This window comes from Neolamprologus brichardi, unplaced genomic scaffold (genome assembly GCF_056152115.1).
Source record: "Neolamprologus brichardi isolate AB-2024 unplaced genomic scaffold, ASM5615211v1 NODE_ptg000031l+_length_7269946_cov_1, whole genome shotgun sequence".
NCBI lineage: Eukaryota > Metazoa > Chordata > Actinopteri > Cichliformes > Cichlidae > Neolamprologus > Neolamprologus brichardi.
In genome coordinates, this window is record NW_028270136.1 from 5,246,393 (window position 1) to 5,267,621 (window position 21,229).

General features: G+C 44.5%; 1 protein-coding gene across 4 annotated transcripts; it reads right to left on the reverse strand.

The window, feature by feature from the left end:
• Nucleotides 1-648: 648 nt before the first annotated feature.
• Nucleotides 649-19,517, reverse strand: glyr1 (glyoxylate reductase 1 homolog (Arabidopsis)). 4 transcript variants are annotated; one of them, XM_087837190.1, is made up of 16 exons: nt 19,140-19,517; nt 18,203-18,239; nt 18,046-18,125; nt 17,821-17,959; nt 13,534-13,644; nt 13,100-13,183; nt 7,767-7,820; nt 6,796-6,846; nt 6,166-6,239; nt 5,979-6,078; nt 5,742-5,852; nt 5,290-5,391; nt 5,025-5,187; nt 4,404-4,583; nt 3,081-3,205; nt 649-2,921 (listed from the first exon to the last, which is right to left on the reverse strand). In XM_087837190.1, the coding sequence occupies exons 1-16, from the start codon at nt 19,175-19,177 to the stop codon at nt 2,847-2,849; spliced, it is 1,524 nt and encodes a 507-aa protein (XP_087693316.1). In that variant the 5' UTR covers nt 19,178-19,517; the 3' UTR covers nt 649-2,846. The 4 variants fall into 4 exon arrangements, with proteins under 4 accessions (XP_087693316.1, XP_087693317.1, XP_087693318.1 ...); XM_087837191.1 differs by lacking the exon at nt 7,767-7,820; XM_087837192.1 differs by lacking the exon at nt 13,100-13,183 and having other exon boundaries at nt 19,140-19,516.
• Between the last annotated feature and the right edge of the window lie 1,712 nt (nt 19,518-21,229).

The following is a 21,229-nucleotide window of genomic DNA, read 5'->3' on the forward strand; positions in this document are numbered from 1 at the left end:
TTTCCGCTAACAATCGCTGCATTATTAATGCTATGGTGCATGTCTGACTCTAGGTTTTTATAAGACTTTGCATTTAATCTTGTACAAATGCCTTTTTTTTCCTTCCCACTGTCGCCAAAGTGCTTGCTCATAGGGGGTCATATGATTGTTGGGCTTTTCTCTGTATCTATGAAGCGCCTTGAGGCGACATTTGTTGTGATTTGGCGCTATATAAATAAAATTGAATTGAATTGAACCGAGGAGCTATTTTCTTGATGTGAGCTTCTACTCAGGGTTTTTTCTTCTAGTTCAGAGCAGAAATGCTTTTGTTAAGAAACTGGCTGTTGTGTCCCCACCCACAATTTTAATTATAAGCTAGATATATTTCTACTAATGGAATTAGTTTGCTAACAGCAACAGGGATGAGTCAGTTGGGCTTGTGAATCATGATTCACGAGTCAGTAAAGTGATTCTTGAGTATTGAACGATTCGTCCACGAATCGAACATCACTAGTGACACAGTGTGTTACCCTACCATCCAGCGATGTCACACTGTGGTCATAAACATTAGCTGTGCTTTCCGGCCTCACAGACTGCTCAAAGCATATTCAAATGAACAGTGTGATATTACTAGCAGGAGATAAACAGTGCACACATACACATCAGCAATTAGGAGTTTAGGATTTATTAAACAGCACAAAAGTCTTGATATTTTCACATGTACACAAAATCATAAATAGCCCCAAAGTTCCTCCCACCTTGCATCAATGGGATCCCAGTCATTATTCCATCACAATAAGCCAGATTATATAAGCCATATATTTATAAACCATTTACATTTGAACTGAGCAATCTACAGTATTAAGACACAGATGTTAGACATTCGCACTGTAGAGTCAAAACCAAAAGTAGCTTCTTCATTAATCCTGATTACCGCAGATAGAAAAGGAACCCTACTTATCCTAATGTGCTATTTACATCTTCTAAAAACAGCTCTTTGAAGTCTGGAGCGTGTCTGACAAACCAAAATTAAAAACTCAACCTTGGCTAACAAAATGCTTCTCACAGATCGCTTGGTGACTACGTTTCGACAAACGTGTAGCCTCCGATGATAAAACCATGAACTGGTGGGTGATCGGCCCGTTTTGGTTTCTTCATGTCATACTGGATAAGATACAGTCGACCAACCTGGTGGTGCAGACGCACGTTTTCAAAAGCCATTTGGTTTCAATGTTCAATCTGAAAATAAAAATGACCCTCACATGTTTGTAGGCCTGCCGCAGCACTTCCTGACCATATGGGACAGAATAAACTTGGACTAACGACTTCAAACACGACACTGCCGACACCCTAAAGTATCAGAATAAGCCCCTTGGTTGACCGGTGCCCTGTAAGTCTGAGAAGATGTCGCATCTTTGAGTTGAAGCAGAGAAGAAGAAAACCTCACTGCTGTGCCACATTTGTACGCTATCTACTGATAGCAGGTACGTTTGATTCTACATAGCAGAGGTCTTCATGGGCACCAATAAGACTAAAATCACTAAGCCCTGTGAGGACACCAGTGAGTTGGCTTCATGTTGGGAAGTCAAAGCTTGGCCCACGGGGCCTGTGACTGGATTCATAGTGTTGGGCCGTGTTGTTCCCTCACCTCACTAATCGTCTTTATCTGGGTGGCTGCAGCCTGTCAGGGCCAACACACACAGCCAACGCTGCAATCACAAAGATCTGAGTCCAAACATTAAATAATGAAACACCCAGTAACATATTGTAGATAACCTACTATAACTGAGACCTCCAACATCTCTTTGGGATTTCATTTTAATGATCATGTGTCACCAGCTGGGCCACAAACCTCACTGATCAGTGTTGTGTTAGCCTGCGATGACCTTTACAGCCAAACCTCCGCCCACTTTGTTTGCTCGTAATTTTATTGAGGCCAGCCGACCAAATCAATATCACGCATTGAGACTCAGACTGAGTGAACAGTCATGTAACAAATAGTGTCTAAAACGACCTGTGTGTTGGTCTGCTTTGACTAAAGTCAGCCCGCGTTTACAGCCAGGGCCCACAGTTTAAGTGTCACTCTGGCCTTAGCTTGGCTCTAGCGCCTAATAATGATTCAACACTGAGCTGTCAGCTCAAACGGGATTGATCTAGGTTCATATAGTTAAAGAGGAAAAGCACAAAGTCTTCCAAGAGAAAGGTCGAAGCGTTTCAAAAGTGGAAATCTCAAACCGTGAGGAGAAACATCTGCATTTTAAGGCCTCAGCACATCTGCAGCTTTGTCCTCCACCTGTTTCAAACAAAATCACACTAATGGAAAAGCCTAAAGTCTGTGGTTACACACGGGAAGAAGCCGACTGCACAAAGAAGACCTTAAAAGAGGCATAAATAAATACGTGTATTATCGAAGGACCCGAGGGGTTACAATATTAAGGCAATGCAGTGGCATGTTCTGTTGCTTACTCTCATGGGTTTCTGGAGCAGATAATTAAACAAAAGGGGAAAAACTCAAATATGTTACGGTTCTGATGCCACATGGCAATTTGTTTAGCTTCACAGTAGCGCCCAGCATTACTCATACTGCTTTATAACAACGGTGTCAGGAACGAGGCAAACTGCAGCAGCTCAGCCTCGTTCCTGGCTCTCTTACAGCATAAAATTCCCACAGTACAGTCAGTGCAATGCTTAATGTTGCCTCTAAAACACGGAATTACAGTCCCGGAATTGCGGGCAGGTAACGCGGCTGGCACTGGGGTGAAAAATTAAATAAAAGTTTCAAATTAAAAACAAAAAACCTTTAATGACAAAGGGAGAAAAGGAGGGATCGAAGACTGTGCGGTCCACAGGCCGGGCCACGCCTCGCTCTAGTGAATGTAGGCTCTGTAAACTGCTGAAATGTCATTGTCCGACTGGTCCAGTGCCTTGGCCCGCTTATAAACCTGCAAAACAGAAAACAGCGGCTGGACAACGGAGACTAAACGTTGCTGCTGCCCCGAGGTTCACATGTTAGAGGACAAACAACATGAGCAGGAAACACTTCAAAGAAAAGTTTTACCACAAAGAATTACAGAAAGAGGAGAAAGCTATGAGAGATGTACCTCGTTGGCAGCTGCAGCCATCGGGGTTGGATGGTTGGCCATGTCGCCCATGGAGATGGCTAGCCTTAGGTCCTTCTGAATGTGTTTCAAATAGTAGTCTGGTTTAAAGTTGCCCTGTAAAATATCTGGAAGGGGCAGGAAGACGATCATTACAGGCTTGGTCACAGTAGGACCTCATGATATTCATGGAAATGTTTTTGTCCCAGTGAAGACTAAAAGAAGAAGAAAAAATAAGCTGCAGGCTCGATTTGGCACGTTCCCCAGTTCAACCATGGATCTTTGACTGTTAGGCGAAGCCACGACACTGTGACAACGAGGGCCACAAACGATTATTTTGATAGTCGACTAATCAGATCATCATCCATTGGACGTAAAACGTACAGCTTATTGCACCAGCAGCATCTGCTCTTATATAACTATCATTAGCTTACAGCTTTAAGTGTTTCAGGTATGTGCTAACTAAAAATAAAGACAAGATGATAGTTTATCAAATTTTAATGAAATCTGCAGATTGTTTCAGTGGAGTTTAATAAACTCCTTGCTATCTAAAATATAACAGGACACCGGAGTAAATTCTGGAGCATCTCACACTTCTGATAATCAGCTGTCTGCTTGATGTTTATTCAGCTGTGTAAAAACTATAACTTTAATCTCAGCCAAACCGATTTACTCAGGAACAAATAAAATACTGAAAAAAGCCAAACAATAACATTTTAAGTTATCTAAGTGACTTATATATCATGTTTAACCTGAGTAGCGAAAGACGGCGGTGGGTTTGAAAATGATTAGCCGGGAGTCCGGTGTTCTCACGGCTCTAGTTAGCCTAGCTCCCGGCTAGCTATCGAGCTAGTGGGTAACAGACGTCTCCGAAAACGTCGGAGCGCTTTTGAAAATATGTGGTGTCTTGATAAACTGAGCAGATATTTGAGGTTTACACAGCTACATTCTCGCCTGAAAATATGTTAAACGTTTATTTTGTGACCCAGAAAGAATAATAAGAGTAATATTAAAACTAACTAGCTGCCGCCATTGTTGGAAACTGAGCTGGGCTGCGCTATGAATTCTGGGACACAGCTTCTTCTTCTTCGGGGTTTAACGGCAGCTGGCATCCTTGTACATGCAGTGCTGCCATCTTCTGTTTCAGTCCGTTATTACACTCTTAAATCCTACTACTTATTCCTGCATCTTTTGGGATCTTACAAAGCTTCAAACGACGTCGACTATTAAATCAGTCGTCAACGATTTTGATAGCCGACTAATCGTGACAGCCCTATTGACAACAAATCAAAGTGAGCAGTGACGTCACACTCTGTGTCGACTTACTCTGGCATTTCTGGTCCACAAAGGTGCTCGCCATCTGACCCTGGCACAGGATGTCCAGGAAGGTCTGCTGTGATTGGCCCGTGGCCTGTGCCAATGTTAGCCCCTCTGCAATAGTGGCCATGAAGCTGCCTTGAACCATGTTGAGGATTAGCATCATCCTTGCAGCATTCCCTGCCTCACCTTAAAAACACACACACACACACACACACACACACACACACACACACACACACACACACACACACACACACACACACACACACTTATAATCTGGCCCAAATCCTCTGATCCATCAGTCTGGCTACAATGATTCACTACAATTTTTATGTACATAGCACCAAATCACAACAAAGTGCTAAAGTAAGGAAGGAACCTCCCACAGAAGCAGGCTAAGGGAGGGGCGATGGGTGAGGGGAGAGAGACGGGAGAGAGACACTGTGGAAAACAGCCACAGATGAATAACAAAGGAGCAGTTTTCATGTTTTCATCGTGTCGATATGGGCTGGTGCAGACTGATAGACAAAGACACACAAATAACTCAAGTTCCTTTTGCTGCATGTGTCCCCTCAGATGGCTAAAGCCCAACACTCTGCTGAATGGGCCTTGCTGAGTGTACTGTACCCAGAAAAAACGAGGTCTTGCCCATGGCCTGGAAGCAGCTGCTGCAGTCCTCATACACCGTCCTGTCGCCCGCTGCCAGGATGACCAGCATCCCGTCGTTGGACAGCTGCTGGCTTCCTGCCACCGGAGCTTCCAGGAAGCGGCCGCCCCGTGACGTGATCACCTGACATTGAAAATAAGAATTTATTGATACACTCAGCTGCTCCTACTGTAGGCATTTCTAACCAAGATGAAGCAGCATGAGAGAGTTTGATGCTGTGTTTACCTGTGAGAGCTCTGTGATGGTCTCTGGATCCACTGTGGACATCTCGACGTAGCACTTGCCCGGTCTGATTCCTTGTAGCACGCCACTGGGTCCCAACACCAACTTCATAAAAGACAGAAATGTGAATATAGAACGATGTGATTGATTAGTGTCGTTACCTCATTAGATGACTGCTGGTGTGAGTTAAATATCAACGAGCTGTTAAATGAACAACTTTGTCACATCCATCAGAGAGCCATGTTCACACCCATCCTCACAGTGAAACACCAGCTCGTCACCAGTGACTCAACTTGCAAAGGTCAGAGCACGTTTCTGCTCATTTATAGCCCCGCCCACTCACTCTCTGACTGGAAATCTGTGCACTTGATTAATGCATGAAATCATGGATCCATTTGATCGGTCGTTAGCTTGTTATTTGCAGACTGGCGTTGAACACGGTGCAGCGTACTCACGTCTCTGGCAGCCTTAGGGTCAGACACGCAGGAGAAGGTGATGTCACACATGGAGGCCACTTCTGCAGGAGTGCGGCCTAACCGCGCCCCCTCCTGGATGAACAGGTCACACTGAAACACAGCAGGGAGGAGTCAGCAGCAAGCCACACCCCTTTCAACCAACCATATCCACGTTGGGCGCTTTAACGCTGCTGAATGTGATCGTGTTAGAGCAGCCACGGGCTGGAGTGTGTTTACCTTCTCTGCAGTGCGGTTCCACACGGTCACGATATGACCCATTTTCAACAGGTTGGAAACGATGCCGCTGCCCATCAGCCCCAGACCCAGGAAGCCTATTCTGGAGAGCAGAAGCCGAGAACATGCAGACCAAAGCATGAGAACGAGTTACAGTGTTGTGTCAGCCTGTGGTGAGGATGTGCCGTACCGCTTATCTGTGGGTGTGATGCTGCCGTTGATTGCTGTGCTGTCTGCTGCTTGGATAGATGTCGACCCTGTGACCTGCACAACCAGAGCAAATCACAGAAATCACTCACGGGAACTAAATGAAAATAAATCACATCTCCTTTGCCTGGTATGCACCGTGCACACATACAAGTCTCTGTTCCTGCCAATGAACAATCATTTCAAGTAGGGATGCACCGATACCGATACTGGTATCGGGACCGATACTGTAAAATGTGGTATCGGTTAACTCGTAAAAGTTAACCGATACCACGAACCGATACCAACTTATTTCATTAATCAGAGGGTAGCTTGTCATTTTTGTTGTAGTTTTTTAGATTGGCCACTAGGGGGACATCCCGCGCTAAACAGGCACAGGGTTAGACGAGTGAGACTGGCAGCTCCAGATAAAAAAGAGAAACTGGAGGCTGCTGTAGCTAGGCTAAACAAAATGTCAGCAGTGTGGAACAGCCAACTTTAACTCAGGTTTTGGAAAAGCGATGAAAAATGTCAAGAGAAAATCCACGGGCAGTTAAAATAACAGAGGCTCGACTCATTTTATCGCTCTGGATGACCAGCCAATGTTTGACCAGCCAAACATTGTTGCGTTTACCTCTTCAATGATCTTCAGGCGTTTGCTGATGGGCTCCATTGACGAAGCTGGCTGTGGGCGCAGAGGTGACAAAGTGAAAACGAGTTTTTAACGAGCTGTGATTCATACAACATGTTTTCATTTCAAACCAATCAATAATCAGTTAGTGACAAAGCAGCAAAGTGGACAGACTGAGGAGATAATCTGCATCACACTTACAGGACTGGGAATCATCATAACTCTGCTACTACAGCATGCTTTATAAACACACGTCATCATTTTTAATTCATCTAATTAACTGAATTATTAGAGGACCAACACATGAAAACGTGAGTGTAGAAGTGAAGTTAGTGTTGCAGACTAACTGGTGGAAACGATGTTGTGTCAGTGAAACAAATCTTACACCAAATATTGAATTTCATCAGATTTGAAGTGTTGGAGATGTTAACGACTCTTCTCCAGTGGAGATTATGTCCTAACATCTTCTTAATGCCTACAGCTGTGGTGTCCCCATGGACCCCTGATCCAAAACTGACCTTCAAGCTAAACTCATGTTTGCTGTTGCACAAACTTTAATGTCCAGATGAGACAAAGATCTAAGGTCTTCAAACACGGTGGAGGCAGCATCGATGCTGGCACGCTGCACAGAATGAATTCTCCGACACGATTGGGTTTCCCAACAGGACCATGATCCCAAACACACCAAACTGGTTTGGAAAAGCAGCCTAAAGTCCTTCCCAAAGGCCCGACCTCAGACGTTTAAACACTGGTCCATGCCAAGAAACCAAACCAACCAATTTAACCGAATCCTGAGTGCTGCTGGCTCCCAGAGCACGTAACCACGTGTTGGTGCAGGTATGTGTGTGCAGAGAACAGTCTAGATCAATGGAAACCAATCTGTTTGTTGTTGTAAGAAAACAGAAACTTAAACGAGCCCATCATTCATGCCTATGTGGAGTAGATGAAACCTCTGACCACATGTTCCTGCTTACCTTTTCAGACTGGCTGAGCAGAAAGTGGTGAAAATGTGGATCATCCTTCACAGGCTACAACACAGAGTGCAGTGGATGAGTGTTCATACAGACGTGCAGGGATCTGACAGCTTACAGTGTTAGAGCCACTCAATCATGCTCTACAGCTCCTGCAGCTCATTAAAAGCTCTGCTGGCAGCCTGTCTGCACTCCACAGCGTTTTAAAGAAAACATTTGAGGTCAACATCAACACAGCACATTAAGGCACGGTGGTGTTTGCATCATCTTCCCACAGCCACGCCTGTCACGATCTCACCTGCAGCCTCTCAAACATTTTAGAGACACACTCTTGCAGAGCACCAGTTTTATGATTTTATGAATTTCGGGCTTAATTGGGGAAGAAGCAACGAGTCTTAAGCCACGCCTTATTTCCTTCATTTTATCTGAGGAAGATGAGAAGTAGGTGTAACAGCTGTAAACAGACATGAAGTGCAGTTTGTAAGTTTGTACTCTAATGAGCCTGAAAGAGAAGATTTGGTTCATTCAATTTTATTTATACAGCATTAAATAACAATCGGCTCATGGTGCGTTATCCTGTAAGGGCGACCCTACAATAACACAGAACACCAACAATGATGACCCCCTATGAGCAGCACTTTGGCGACAGTGGGAAAGAAAAACTCCCTTTTAACAGGAAGAAACCTCCAGCAGAACCAGGCTCAGGGAGGGGCGGGGCCATCTGCTGTGATTGGTTGGGGTGAGAGAAGGAAGACAGGATAAAAGACATGCTGTGGAAGAGAGACAGAGGTTAATAACAGATATGATTCAATGCAGAGAGGTCTGTGGAAACACAGGGAGTGAGAAAGGTGACTGAAGAAGAAACACCCAGTGCATCATGGGAATCCCCCGGCAGCCTACATCTATTGCAGCATAACTAAGGGAGGATTCAGGGTCACCTGGTCCAGCCCTAACTATATGCTTTAGCAAAAAGGAAAGTTTGAAGCCTAATCTTGAAAGTAGAGATAGTGTCTGTCTCCTGAATCCAAACTGGAAGCTGGTTCCACAGAAGAGGGGCCTGAAAACTGAAGGCTCTGCCTCCCATTCTACTTTTAAATACTCTAGGAACAACAAGTAGGCCTGCAGAGCGAGAGCGAAGTGCTCTAATAGGGTGATATGGCACTACAAGGTCATTAAGATAAGATGGGGCCTGATTATTTAAGACCTTGTATGTGAGGAGCAGGATTTTGAATTCTGGATTTAACAGGAAGCCAAAACAGGAGAAATATGCTCTCTCTTTCTAGTCCCTGTCAGGACTCTTGCTGCAGCATTTTGGATTAACTGAAGGCTTTTCAGTGAGTTTTTTGGACATCCTGATAATAATGAATTGCAGTAGTCCAGCCTGGAAGTAATAAATGCATGAACTAGTTTTTCAGCGTCACTCTGAGACAGGATATTTCTAATTTTAGAGATGTTGCGCAAATGGAAGAACGCAGTCTTACATATTTGTTTAATATGTGCGTTGAAGGACATATCCTGGTCAAAAATGACTCCAAGGTTCCTCACAGTGTTACTGGAGGCCAAGGTAATGCCATCCAGAGGAAGCCATATTCATAGATGTCTCCAGAAGTTGATTCTGTTCATGTGGACGTAGCGTTTTGTGGGAGAAACGTTTCATCACTCATCCAGGTGACTTCTTCAGTCTCAGCTTTATAAGATTTGGGGAAACCTGCAGTCAGCTGAGACTGAAGAAGTCAGCTGGATGAGTGATGAAACGTTTCTCCCACAAAACGCTACGTCCACATGAACACAATCAACTTCTGGAGACATCTGTGGGATGATTATTGGTAATTTTTTCTCTAATGATAAAAATGTTATTTGTGAAGAAGTTCATGAAGTCATCACTAGTTAACGTTAAAGGGATGGTTGGCTCCACAGAGCTCTGACTGTTTGTCAGCCTGGCTACAGAGCTGAAGAGAAACCTGGTTGTTCTTCAATCAGTGATGAGTAGTAAGATGCTAAAGACTGAACACACCAAGTTTTCAGTCAACAGCTGTTTGGGAATTATTTAGTTGGGGCACAAATTCTACTTTTTTCACAGATTCGATTAAATTGAATAAAGAACAAATGCTGAGTCTTTGTTACCAACAACCTGTCACAAAGTTTCAGAAGATACAAATTCATTATTTATACTTATGCTAAGTGGCCTGCTGAGTCAAGAAGCAGCCAATGTCCCAAGCTGGAAAACTATTACTATGGACTACTTCCAAAAAGAAAGAAAATGAAAATCCTGGCAGCAGCCGATGGTAGCCCTCAACATCTCAGTAGATGTAACTGTTTTATGAAAATCCTACGTTGCTTCATTTCCATGTTATCACACTCACAAACCTGGGAGTCGCCGTCGCACAACCGACAGGGTGACGACAAAACCTGATCAGCCAGCCGAGTGAACGGCTCTGAAAAAGGCTCCTCAGTAGAAAATCTAAAGAAATAAAGGGTGGCTCCAGACTTTTGCACAGTGCTGTAACTGTTATTATGGAGGATCTGTGATGCAAACATACACGCGGCCCTGGTTTTTAAGGCGGCCCTGGTTTTTAAGGTGGCTTTTATTGTTAAAGGGTAAAAAGAAAACACACGATCTGAAATGAACAGAAATATAAGCTTCAGATCTGTAACAAGTGCTGCATAAAGCTAGCTGCCACTCATAACTTTAGTTACGAGAGGACGATGCAACTCTTCTGCCTGTGAACGTTAGCATGCTGGAGTTACAAAGCAGGACAACGCTAACATGTTAGTTTGTACCACAAAGTGCAGATTGAACTCTGATACTTCTATTAAAATGAGGTGACCCCACAAGTTCACTGTCCCCTCTATGCAAGTATGAACCAGTGACAAGGCCCAGTTACAGACTGGTTCATGGCTCCATTTTAGCCCAAAACTGATTGAACTAGCTTCACATGACTACAGGAACGTGCAGCTATTTCTGCCTAACACGACAAAGACGAAACAGGAAATGGATGTTTTGCATAGACTGGAAACTAAAACAAGGAAGCGTGATGAACCAGCCTGAGGAGCAGGAGCTCTCGCTGCACTAACATGAGGGCTTGAACTGCTTCCTGGGACAATAATTAGCTATAACGTGCAGCAGCAGGCTAACGTTTGGACACTTCACCCACCCAAATGTTTACTGACAAATAAAAACTGTTACTGTCTGCATGGTTTTGGTGGGTGAGCCGTTTCCATACGTACACATACAAACCTGTCAAAGGGCATTTCATCCAGCGCGGTCACATCCCCGTAACCAAGGACCAGCTCGGTCCTCGTTACACCTCCGAGGCTGCCTGCTAACCTGTCAGCGAGGGTCAGGAAGCAGCCAACTAAACTAAAACTACGGAGGGTTTAAAAACAAAACATCGATGTTCCGTTTCAAATCGAGTTTAGCTTGAATACAGCGACATCGACTCATTTTTAAATATAAATGTATTTTCCCAGAAACTCGGGTTAAAGCTCACGAAACTATTTCACCACCAAACAGCTAAAGCAGTAAACGAGAGCAGGAAGTCGGATTCTGCACAAAGACGTAAACACAGAGCGTGGATCGACCGCACGTGTGCAGACACGTCGGTGCTGAACGCCGACACAGATGCTGATGCTGCAGGTTTCATCACTCTGACCAAAACTCACTGAACCAGCAGCAAAAGAAGATCGAACTTAGAGCTGGGCGATATGAGATTTTTTCATATCACGATATGTTTTCTTCATTTCAGGCGATAACGATATATATCACGATATCAGCCAAATAACTATATTTGTAAGATTTAAATGTGCCGTTGCTCACAAGTAAAATGTGAAATAATCAGCAGCTTGTTTTGACTTAAATATTTATTTCCCATAATAAGTTCAACAGGGTCGATGTGCTTAAGGAACATGAGACTGTTTCAGATAAATAAAGGCAAATATTGCAAACTACACAAAAGGAGCCGCTAAAGCTTTAAGTTTCAAACTAGAACAAACAAAACAGACTAAACTGTCAATTCCACTTAGAAACAAAATATTAATTCTAAAAATAAATCTTAGTTTGTTTTACAGAAGAACAAAATTGACTAACTTCTGTCAATATCAAATAAACTGAGCACTAAAAGGAAAATCTCTCCTTGTTGTATAGCTGAGCTTTTCAAACAGTTTAACAGTTACGTTAGTCTGACAGAAGCCGAATGATGAATTAGCGCTTCCAGTCAGAGACTGAGCATGCACCGCTTTATTGTATCTCCAGACTTGTTTTCGGCACATTTACAGTGGCTGCTCTGTTTCTGTCAGACTTGAAACAGCCGAAATACCTTCACACTACAGAACTTCTGTGGCTCTTCTGCTCGACAATCTCTCCGGCATTGGAACCATCATCTGTTTTCTCTTCGGTAACCTTCGCTCACGCTCTCGGTTGATTTTTCTCTAGTCGGCACTCATTTCCTCCGTTACCCCGGCGGCACGGCGGCTGGCTGCTTCCCAAACAAATACACATGTGCGGCTTGGCACTTGTGCTGTACGTAACAAGTCACGTGACGTGACGCTGCGGCTGTGATTGGTTCGGCTCTGCGCTACTTAATATGGATTGGGTGTTCTTCTTCTTTTTTTTTTTTTTTAAGAGGACAAGAGCGGTGAGGTCTATCGCAATAGTTTAACTTTTCTATCGAGAAAAAGTTATTTCGCAACACACATCGTTATCGTTCTATCGCCCAGCTCTAATCCAACTACATGTTTGATCAACGTCGTCATGAATTCACTCTGGCTGTTTAGCTTCCAGCACAATAAGCTCTCACTTCCTGCACAGCTCTGTCTCTCTGTGTCCTTCAAGAACAGTTTCCCGTCTCAAATCTCTGTTTTTATTTGTACAGCAGCAACTTCAAAACCACTTTGGACAAGAAAGCCTCGTTTCTGCTGTTCAACACTGAAGAAATGTCAACTTTTACAAATGATGCCGAGTTGCAAAACTCTCAGCTGTGTCTGTAATCAAACCTCTGTAACGTCAGCAGCATCAGGTCGTGTTCAGATGCTGATTCATGGTTTTCTGTTTTATGCTCACTTACTTTGACACAAAGGCCTCTGCTGTGGTGTCAGTGCTGATAAATGATCTGAATTACAATATTTCTCAGTTACAACCCCAGCCCTGATCAAACCTCCACGTGGCACTGAGCCCTGCACGCAGGGTTGCTGAGCAAGATCACAGCAAACAATCTGAGCAGTCACAGAGCACCAAACAAGTCAGAAGGGAAAGTCTGCAGTTGCTGGTGAATTAAAGCCAAAGATTAAGGTCAGGTAGAAGTCAAGACAAGGCTTGGTGGGAGGGGGCGTTCACCTACGCTGCTTTCCCATTTGAATCCTGAGCCCGGTCCAGCCCCCAGCCTCTCAATAGTGGATGGCTCGGGGTCAGAGTCAGCTAAGTCCTTAAGGAGGAAAAAAGACACACATTCACCTTAAATCAGTGAGAAATCTGCAGAGGTCAGTGTCTGCTGCAGGGGGCGCTGTCTCTATCACGTGCAGGAGACTCGACTGGATTAGTTTACTTTGTTTAAACTGTCACACATTGTTAACAGGAAACAGATGACTTGTGAAGAGCAATGAAGCTGGATGTGGTTCACTTTGACTCACTAGTCCTCCACACTCTGTAAAATGTAACTCAGGTGTTTTTATAATAATGTTCAAACAGTCCGAGCAGGTTTGATTCTGATATTTTAGACAAGCAGACAGGAAGACAATAAAACACAGTTATCTTCACAGTGGCGTCTGAACTGACCTTCTCAGAGGGGTCCTTTAGGGCACTGAGGTCCTCGTCATCCTCATCCAGGATTTTGAGTGGCTTGTTGGGCGTCTTCTTTCCTTTGGAGTCTCCTTTGCCATCTGCGTTCTTTCAGAAACACACACAGTGTCACCGAGCTGCCAAACTGGACGTGATTATTCACGTGTGATGAGACGTGTTTACGTTTATGGAGAGAAATCTGCCTCAAAATAGTTGCAAACGTTCATCCTGTAAATGAAAAATTCGACTCGATGCTTCGTTTAGCACGCGGCTCTCACCATTGTCACCATGGAAACGTGAGTGCACATTTGCCACGACAAACAGACGTGCAGTGGAAACATAGTAAACCAACACAGAGTCTGACAACAACGAGCCGACGCAGACCCAACAGCAGCAGTGATGGTGACACTGGGACAGTTCAACGCAAAGAGGCGGAGCCAAAAGAAAATGTGTTTTCCAAAACAGCCGGAAAAAGCAAGCGCGAGTCCTTCCTCTGTAGCTGCTCCGTCCACACAGCAGAGGTGCTTTGCAACATTAAACTGCAGTGTGCCACAAAAAAAAAAAGAAGTCAAATACGTATTTTTCGGACCATAAGCTGCATTATGGATTATAAGACACATTAAGCGAAACAAAGCAGTCAGATAAATCAAACTTTATTCAACTCATTCTTCTTGCTTCCTCCACTTCTGTACCATTGATTCATTAATGCTGTATTCTATCACAGCGGCTCTATTCCCATGTTGTTGCAGTATATTAATGACTAACCTCGTATTGTGGATGGATTATCTCAGTTGTTCTCCTGACTGAAGTTTGGTCCGTTTACAGCATCCTGCCATGCGATTACATTTGTCTCTAACCATCAGGAACCTTCACGTTAACGTTTATCGAGGGGAAAAGTGTTAGGGTTCATCCTCCAGCTTCACTGTGTTTATGCTAACATAGCTGTGTCGCTAGCAATCACGTAGCACATCATTATATACCAGCTAACCCAACTTCAGTAACCCTACAAACGTCACTGCAGTTTGGTTTCCTGTCTTCATTTATGTTGGAAGTGATAGCAGAGCTGCAAGTTTGAATTTTTTCTGAAATCTCTCAGTCAGAACATGCTATATCATGCTAACTAGCGAAACTAGCGAGCTAACTTCCGCTAACTTCTAACTCTGTTAAATTTAATAAATCCTGTTTTCATGGATGCCTGGACGTTAAACTTCATAGTTACACCTGGTAAAGCAGCAACGCTGATCATTTTATTACAGATGAAAGAATTTAGCCAGTTTTTAACTCTCAGTGATGTTCGTTTGACTTTGGGACATGAAGCGGACGGAGTTTAGGACCCAGATTACTCCCAGATATACGAGCACCTTAGTCCGACAAATACGGCAATAGCGACGGCAGCTTGCATGTTCTACAAAAAACTGTGCTTTGTTGTGTATCTGATGGACAAACACCAAACCAGTTCCAATTGGCACCATCTTTACAAACTAATTCTGGTTCATCCGTTTCACTCAATGATCTGCCATGCTTTTACGGCCATGTGCGTATGACAACAAAGGCACTGCGCATTTACCCAAATTCTATCGCGATATTTCATTTTCTTATCGTTGCCTAACATTGTACCGGTGTAATATGGCCCAGCCCTGGTGACAATTAAAGGATTCTTCTACTTGATTTATCGATGGAACCGAGGACAGATTAATCGATTACTAAAACCTTCGATAGCTGCAGCCCCAACCTAATCCACCATGAACCCCCCTCTGCACCACACCACGAGGATCCATGTGTTGTGTGGAAGCTCAGCTCCAAACTGCATCTACCAGTAAAACTATTACTATACAAAGGCGTACACACTGATCACTTCTTCAGTTCAGGTTCGGGCAGTTCCCTCATTCTCTCTGTGCGTACAAATGTGCACCAACTGCCTGTTATGCACAGATCACATGGCAGCGTGGGGAGACAGATTTCATGCTGCCAGCTTCACACACATCCACAAATGTAAGCTGCATTCAAGACCCAGTGTAAAACTGGGACATCTGGGCTCCTTCTAAACAAACAGAACGACCAAAGGACAGATTTATGGCTACAGACACCACACAGTACCCTGTGAAGGTTAGCTTATGGTTTAAATAAGCTGCTGCTACATGCTAACATGTTCAGGGTTAGTCATTAAGCTAATATTAGTGTTAGCCTGCTGTTATTAGATGACAGTAATCTTTTAGTGTCTGTAACTGGTAACAAGCACAACAACAACGATGTCCACTTTTTTTGTGGAATCCATGTCACATATCAATTTCACCACGGGACACTCGGCCACATTGCTATGACGACAACCACGCACGTTAGCAGAACCAGATTGTAACGGAAAACCAGTTGATCCGAGTCGAGCCACGGCGATCTGTGGTGAATCGATCCAAATAGGAACTTAAGCCCAGAACTGGGACAAGAACACAGCTTACATTTGTGGATCTGTGTGACGCCGGCAGCATGAAATCTGTCTCAGAATCCGACGCAGGCACGTGATCTGTGCGGATCAGCCGACTGGTGCGCTCATGTTTTAGGGTTTGTAAGTGATGGAGAGGAGCGTTGCATGCAGTAGACAGCTGATGCAGAGAAAGACAAACTGCTGAACTTCCTAAACTGTGCGTAAATGATCAGCATATAGTTTCACGTGTGGTCAGATTGCTTCATATTTGTGTGGATTGAAGCATGTGCTCAAAAGTTACACACAGCTCACTGCACGTGGCTCGTGCTGTAACCATTGAGGCCCATTTTCTCCATACGTGCTCCATGTTGGTGTTTGTTGCACTGAAAAAGGAAATGATGAGAACAGTACGTTCTGCAGCACTTCAGTTTTGAGTTTCAAACACTGTTTAGATTTGAATCTATGAGGCACCAACCTCTGCTCCATTTACACATCCAGATGAGATACATCTGCACTCAGCAGCTATGCAGAGGGAGCGTGTGACATCACACACTGCTAACATGGCAGCCTAATGCTTTATTGTTATTACCAGCAACATTAATCGCATGTCAGCGAATAAAACATTAGCAACCTGACAACAACATCTCAGCTGCAGACCTGCTGTACAGCGCATCGGGCATTTACAAGCCACCCAGTCCAAACGTCATCCACCTACCCTCACATCTCATGTGATGAAGGTGATGTAGACTCGTCTTTGCTCACAAAGACACAAAAACAAATGTCAGAGGAAATGATGTAATCATACATAACACAGAGTGCACTCCCATCTCCATGGTGATGATCACCTTTGCTTTCTCAGGGGAGAAGCTACAGTCCTACATCCTGTGGATTACTGACAGCTGCTCATCGTGCACACCTCCGACTCTCAGCACAGCTCTGGGTGACGCCACCTACAGACACACTGACAAAGCTGCAGTGGTTGGATGAACTAGTGCTGGACTACGGGAGGAATCTCCTTCTGGACGTGAATAAGACAAAAGAGATGCTGACTGACTTTAAAAGGAAGAGGAAGGATACACCACCTGTGGGATGTTGATGTGGTGGAGAAGTCCAAGAACCTGGGCATCCACATCATCAACAGACCAACACAGAGGCTGCATGCTCCCACACTCTGATTAGAAAAGTTCAACATTAAGCCCACGCAGGCAGCAGTTTTAAACAAGAAGCCTTCTCTTGGAAAAAGCTAGTGCAGCGTGATGCGCAACACGGTTCGCGAGGGTGAGAACGGCAGGTACACGGGATCCAGAGGAGCATCGTTTCTAACAGACTGATTCATCTCCATAAACCTGGGGAAGGAGGAGGCGGGACCAGCGATGCTTTCACTGTCCTGTGTGACCACTGCATCCTGTAGCTGCAGGTCTATGCTTTGTAAAGAGCAAGCTGCAGGGCAGCAGGCTGCTCTGCACTGAACTCCTGCAGCTCCTGTTGTTGTAGTGTGATTACTAGGCCCCATCGTCATCATCAGCATGTGAAGATTTCCACATACAAACTCAGTGTTACAAAAAGCAGGCAGCACCACAGCTGTGGGTCCTGTGGGGACGTGGCCACAGACTTTGTGTCACTTCTCTGACCATTAACAGCACACGAGTCCCTTTTAATGTTCTTGATTAAGAAATAAAAACAAACACCTGTTTGTGGACAGTATGTGTGAACAAAGACACTGAGCAAAAGGCTCAGCATTAATTACTGTGGAGCTGCTTGCTATGAACTTAAAACCTCCACCAGAAACCTCCAGTCATCACGTACGGGGTCACAGCTAATAGACTGATTTTTCTGCATCTTCTCGTGTAGGTGTCGTGGTTCACCTGTTCTTTCCCCTTTGCTTTCTTTAAGAAGTCCTCCACTGCATCAACAGCTTGCTGGAAGCGCTTTCCTTTGTTTATCTTGATCATCTCTTCTTTGTGGGCATGGTACGGCTTCAGCTGTTCCACTTTGATCCAGGCACTGGAGACACAGACACAACTCTCCCGTATCAGCTGGAGAAGGCACAGCATGCTGGGCCTGAACAGGAAGCTGATGATCATACTTACTGGTCCTCTGTTCCAAAGAACTTCACAAAGTGGCACTTCTTGCCCCGGGGCTTTTTCAGGTCCTTGGGGGGGCTCACTATCTGAAACCAGAGTGTTTTGGTGTAACGTTACCTTCATTTAAAGTTAACAGACGCATGGACAAGCTGTGGCTCCTTACCTTTCCTGGCCATGGTGGGTAACGACCGAGCTTCCCCCTGAAATAAGAGCACACAGTTAGCACCGAGCCCGCGGTCTCCACAGTTCACTGTCCTCTCTCTGCTCAGATCCACCATGAGCTGGTGGCTTTGGCAACGCGAGACATCAGCTAACATTATCAGTAAAAGTCAGATAAAAAAACTGGGCTAAGCGCGGATCACTCCCGGGTCTGTGTGGCATCAGCTGCCCGCCTCAAACCCCCGCGGTGTTGCTTCGGTACTAAAGTATTGAGCCAGCAGCCCGAGCGCTAACAGCAGGATCCGCAGATCAGCACCCGAGCTCAGCGGCGCTCGGTGGGGTTCGTCCCCGTGCCTCCGCACACTGCCCTCGCCTTCTCAGCACTCGTTAGGCCCGGTTTCACTCAGATTGCTAACTGCGTCCCGAGGTGCCTTTTTAACGGTCTCAACAAACAAACGCGCAAACGTGTGGAAATCAAGCCTTTACGAAAAACTTGCAAACGTGCCCGCCCGCAGTAACACGGAAGCCGAGCGCAGACATCCGCTCAGGCTGCGCTGCTAGCAAAGATCGTCGCAGACCACAACATTTCCACGAGCCGAGGCTCTGAGTCCGTGTAACGTAGGTCTGCACGCACACACGACGGCGAATAAAACGATCTTCAAAGACACGTTTGCACGGGGAAAAACAGCTGCCTAGTTCGGGTTTAAACCGTTACTGTAGCTTGTTTGCTAGCCAGCAGCTAGCGTCGGCTGCAGGCTGAGTCAGCTCGGTTAGCGATTTGTTTGGGTCGGCTATCACTAACCCAGCACGGGAAACACTTGCAAGGATTACACCTGGTTTACGGCACGGAGAAACATCACTGCCACACGTCCTGATGCAGCGCTGCTCCGTGGCCCGCAGACAGGAAGCGGAGCACTCAACCTTGTCTAAAGGTTACTCACCACACTAGGTCCCCGATCCTCAGATGCACCGTCGCCATCTTACAACTTTAATAAAACGTCGCACTGAATGAGAGGAAAAGACAACACACACCCACTAATCACATGTGAGGCCAGCCCCACCCCTTTCTCGTACGTCACATCCGTCGCTCTGTTGTTTACTACACATTTCAAGCAGCAGCAGCAGCAGCGTGCACAATATCTACAGCATATCTTTCATACATAACGACATAACCCACAGTAAGAAAGGACTCAGCCACGGCGAGCCACACGCTGGTCCCAGGCCTGCAGAAACGGGGAAGGTTACATCGGGAAGGGGATCCGCAAAGAAGCCTTGGCCGAATCAAACTGCTATTATTACAAAAATGCGCTTTCCACATAGGGTCGACCAACTCTGCTGCCTGAAGACAAACAAGAAGGAGGGAGGGTGTGAGTGTGTGGAGGGAGAGCAGGGGGAAAGGAAGCGAGGTCAGGAGCACTGGAGGGGGATTCAAGTTGTTCTGCACAGGTGTGCTGTGACAGTAAATGGGAGTGCTTCTTGTATAATGCTTTCCTACGTTACGTGAGCACTCAAAACACTTTAAACCAGGGGCGAGTTTAGCCCATTTTTGGGGGTGCTTCAGCAAAATGAATCAAAGCACCCCCAAAGATTTCTTACTTTTGTTGACAATATTTGCTGTTTGTGTGACACACTACTAAAAATATAAAAAACATACAGTACTTGGTTGAGACGTAACATTTTAACAACAAAAGTATACATACCCCCCCCCCCCCCCTCCCAAAATGGTTTGTTCCAGCTCTCCCCTGCTCTGGCTCGAGCGCCCTTTCTGCCAGAGCGATGGTGGCTGAGACGCAGCGGAGCGAAGGTGTAAGAGCCTGGCTTAAAACAGGACATATTGGCTGCATTTAACCTTCAGTTACTCTTCATACAGTTAGGTAGGAGTCAGACCATGTTTCTTTTTAGCTGAAAAACATTACACCAGGTAACCTGCAGTGTTGAAAACGTGTTTCCCCACGATGTTTGCTACTCTATTTGACCGCCCTGTTGCTCCCATTGAAATGTATACAGCCTATTTAAAATCTAAAACTTAAAATTGTCCGTAGCCTGCTGTTGTTACCACTGACCTGTTTGAAATGGAATGAGAGAAGCTGCTTATTTGGTCATATGTGCCAAGATTGAACCCAGGAGCCACATTCAGGTAAAAGTGAAAGAACAAATGATCCGTCAATAAAGGATAATGTTGGATCAGTGTTTCAATATTTATATCTTTTATTAGATGTTCATGTGGTTTGGTTATTTGCCTTTTGGTTGAAAGTACACTGAGAGAGGACTTTTTTTTTATTAGTGATCTTAATAATATTTTTTTCATATTAATGTAATTTTTAAAATCTAATTGAATACAATCTATTTGTGTATGATTGTCAGTCCCAAGAGGGAGAGAGGAAAGAGGGGAACATGAGGAGAAAGTGCAAGGTCAGGAAGAACCAGGTAAGGAAACAGACAGGGAACAGTGACAGGCACAACAGAAACTGTTAAACTGCTTGAGAGAGTTGATCACCAAAAGTATTTTCCAACTTCAAGGTGAGGCGACACAGGTTAAAATGAAAGGAATAAATCTGCAGAGCCATAGTAGTATCTGCAGTAAAGATATTTTCATACATTGTACCATAGACAAAGTTGCCTCCAATTTTTATAATTTTTTTTATCAATAATTTGTACATTTGTATGTAAATTTGTACATTTCAAGGACTCTATTTTTGGAGTCTATTTTCATATCTCTGTATTGTATTATACATACACATTAAAAGTGAATCTCTGTCCAAAAAATGCACTCAGTTTACTTCTTACTCACTATGATCACCATTCATCATTTTCTCCCAGTAAAGTAATTAAGGTTAGGATATTTTTAAATTCCAATCCATTCTTCCTTTGCAGCATTTTAATAACCTTTATCAGATTTGATGGTTTTGTTACAGACTTTAAAGAGTGTTTTGCTTTTCTTTCACAAATGTGGGATTAAATTGTGTTAAAATGTACAAAACAGTGATGTCATGTTTTGTGACGAGGACCCAGGCACAGAGAGACTTGATGA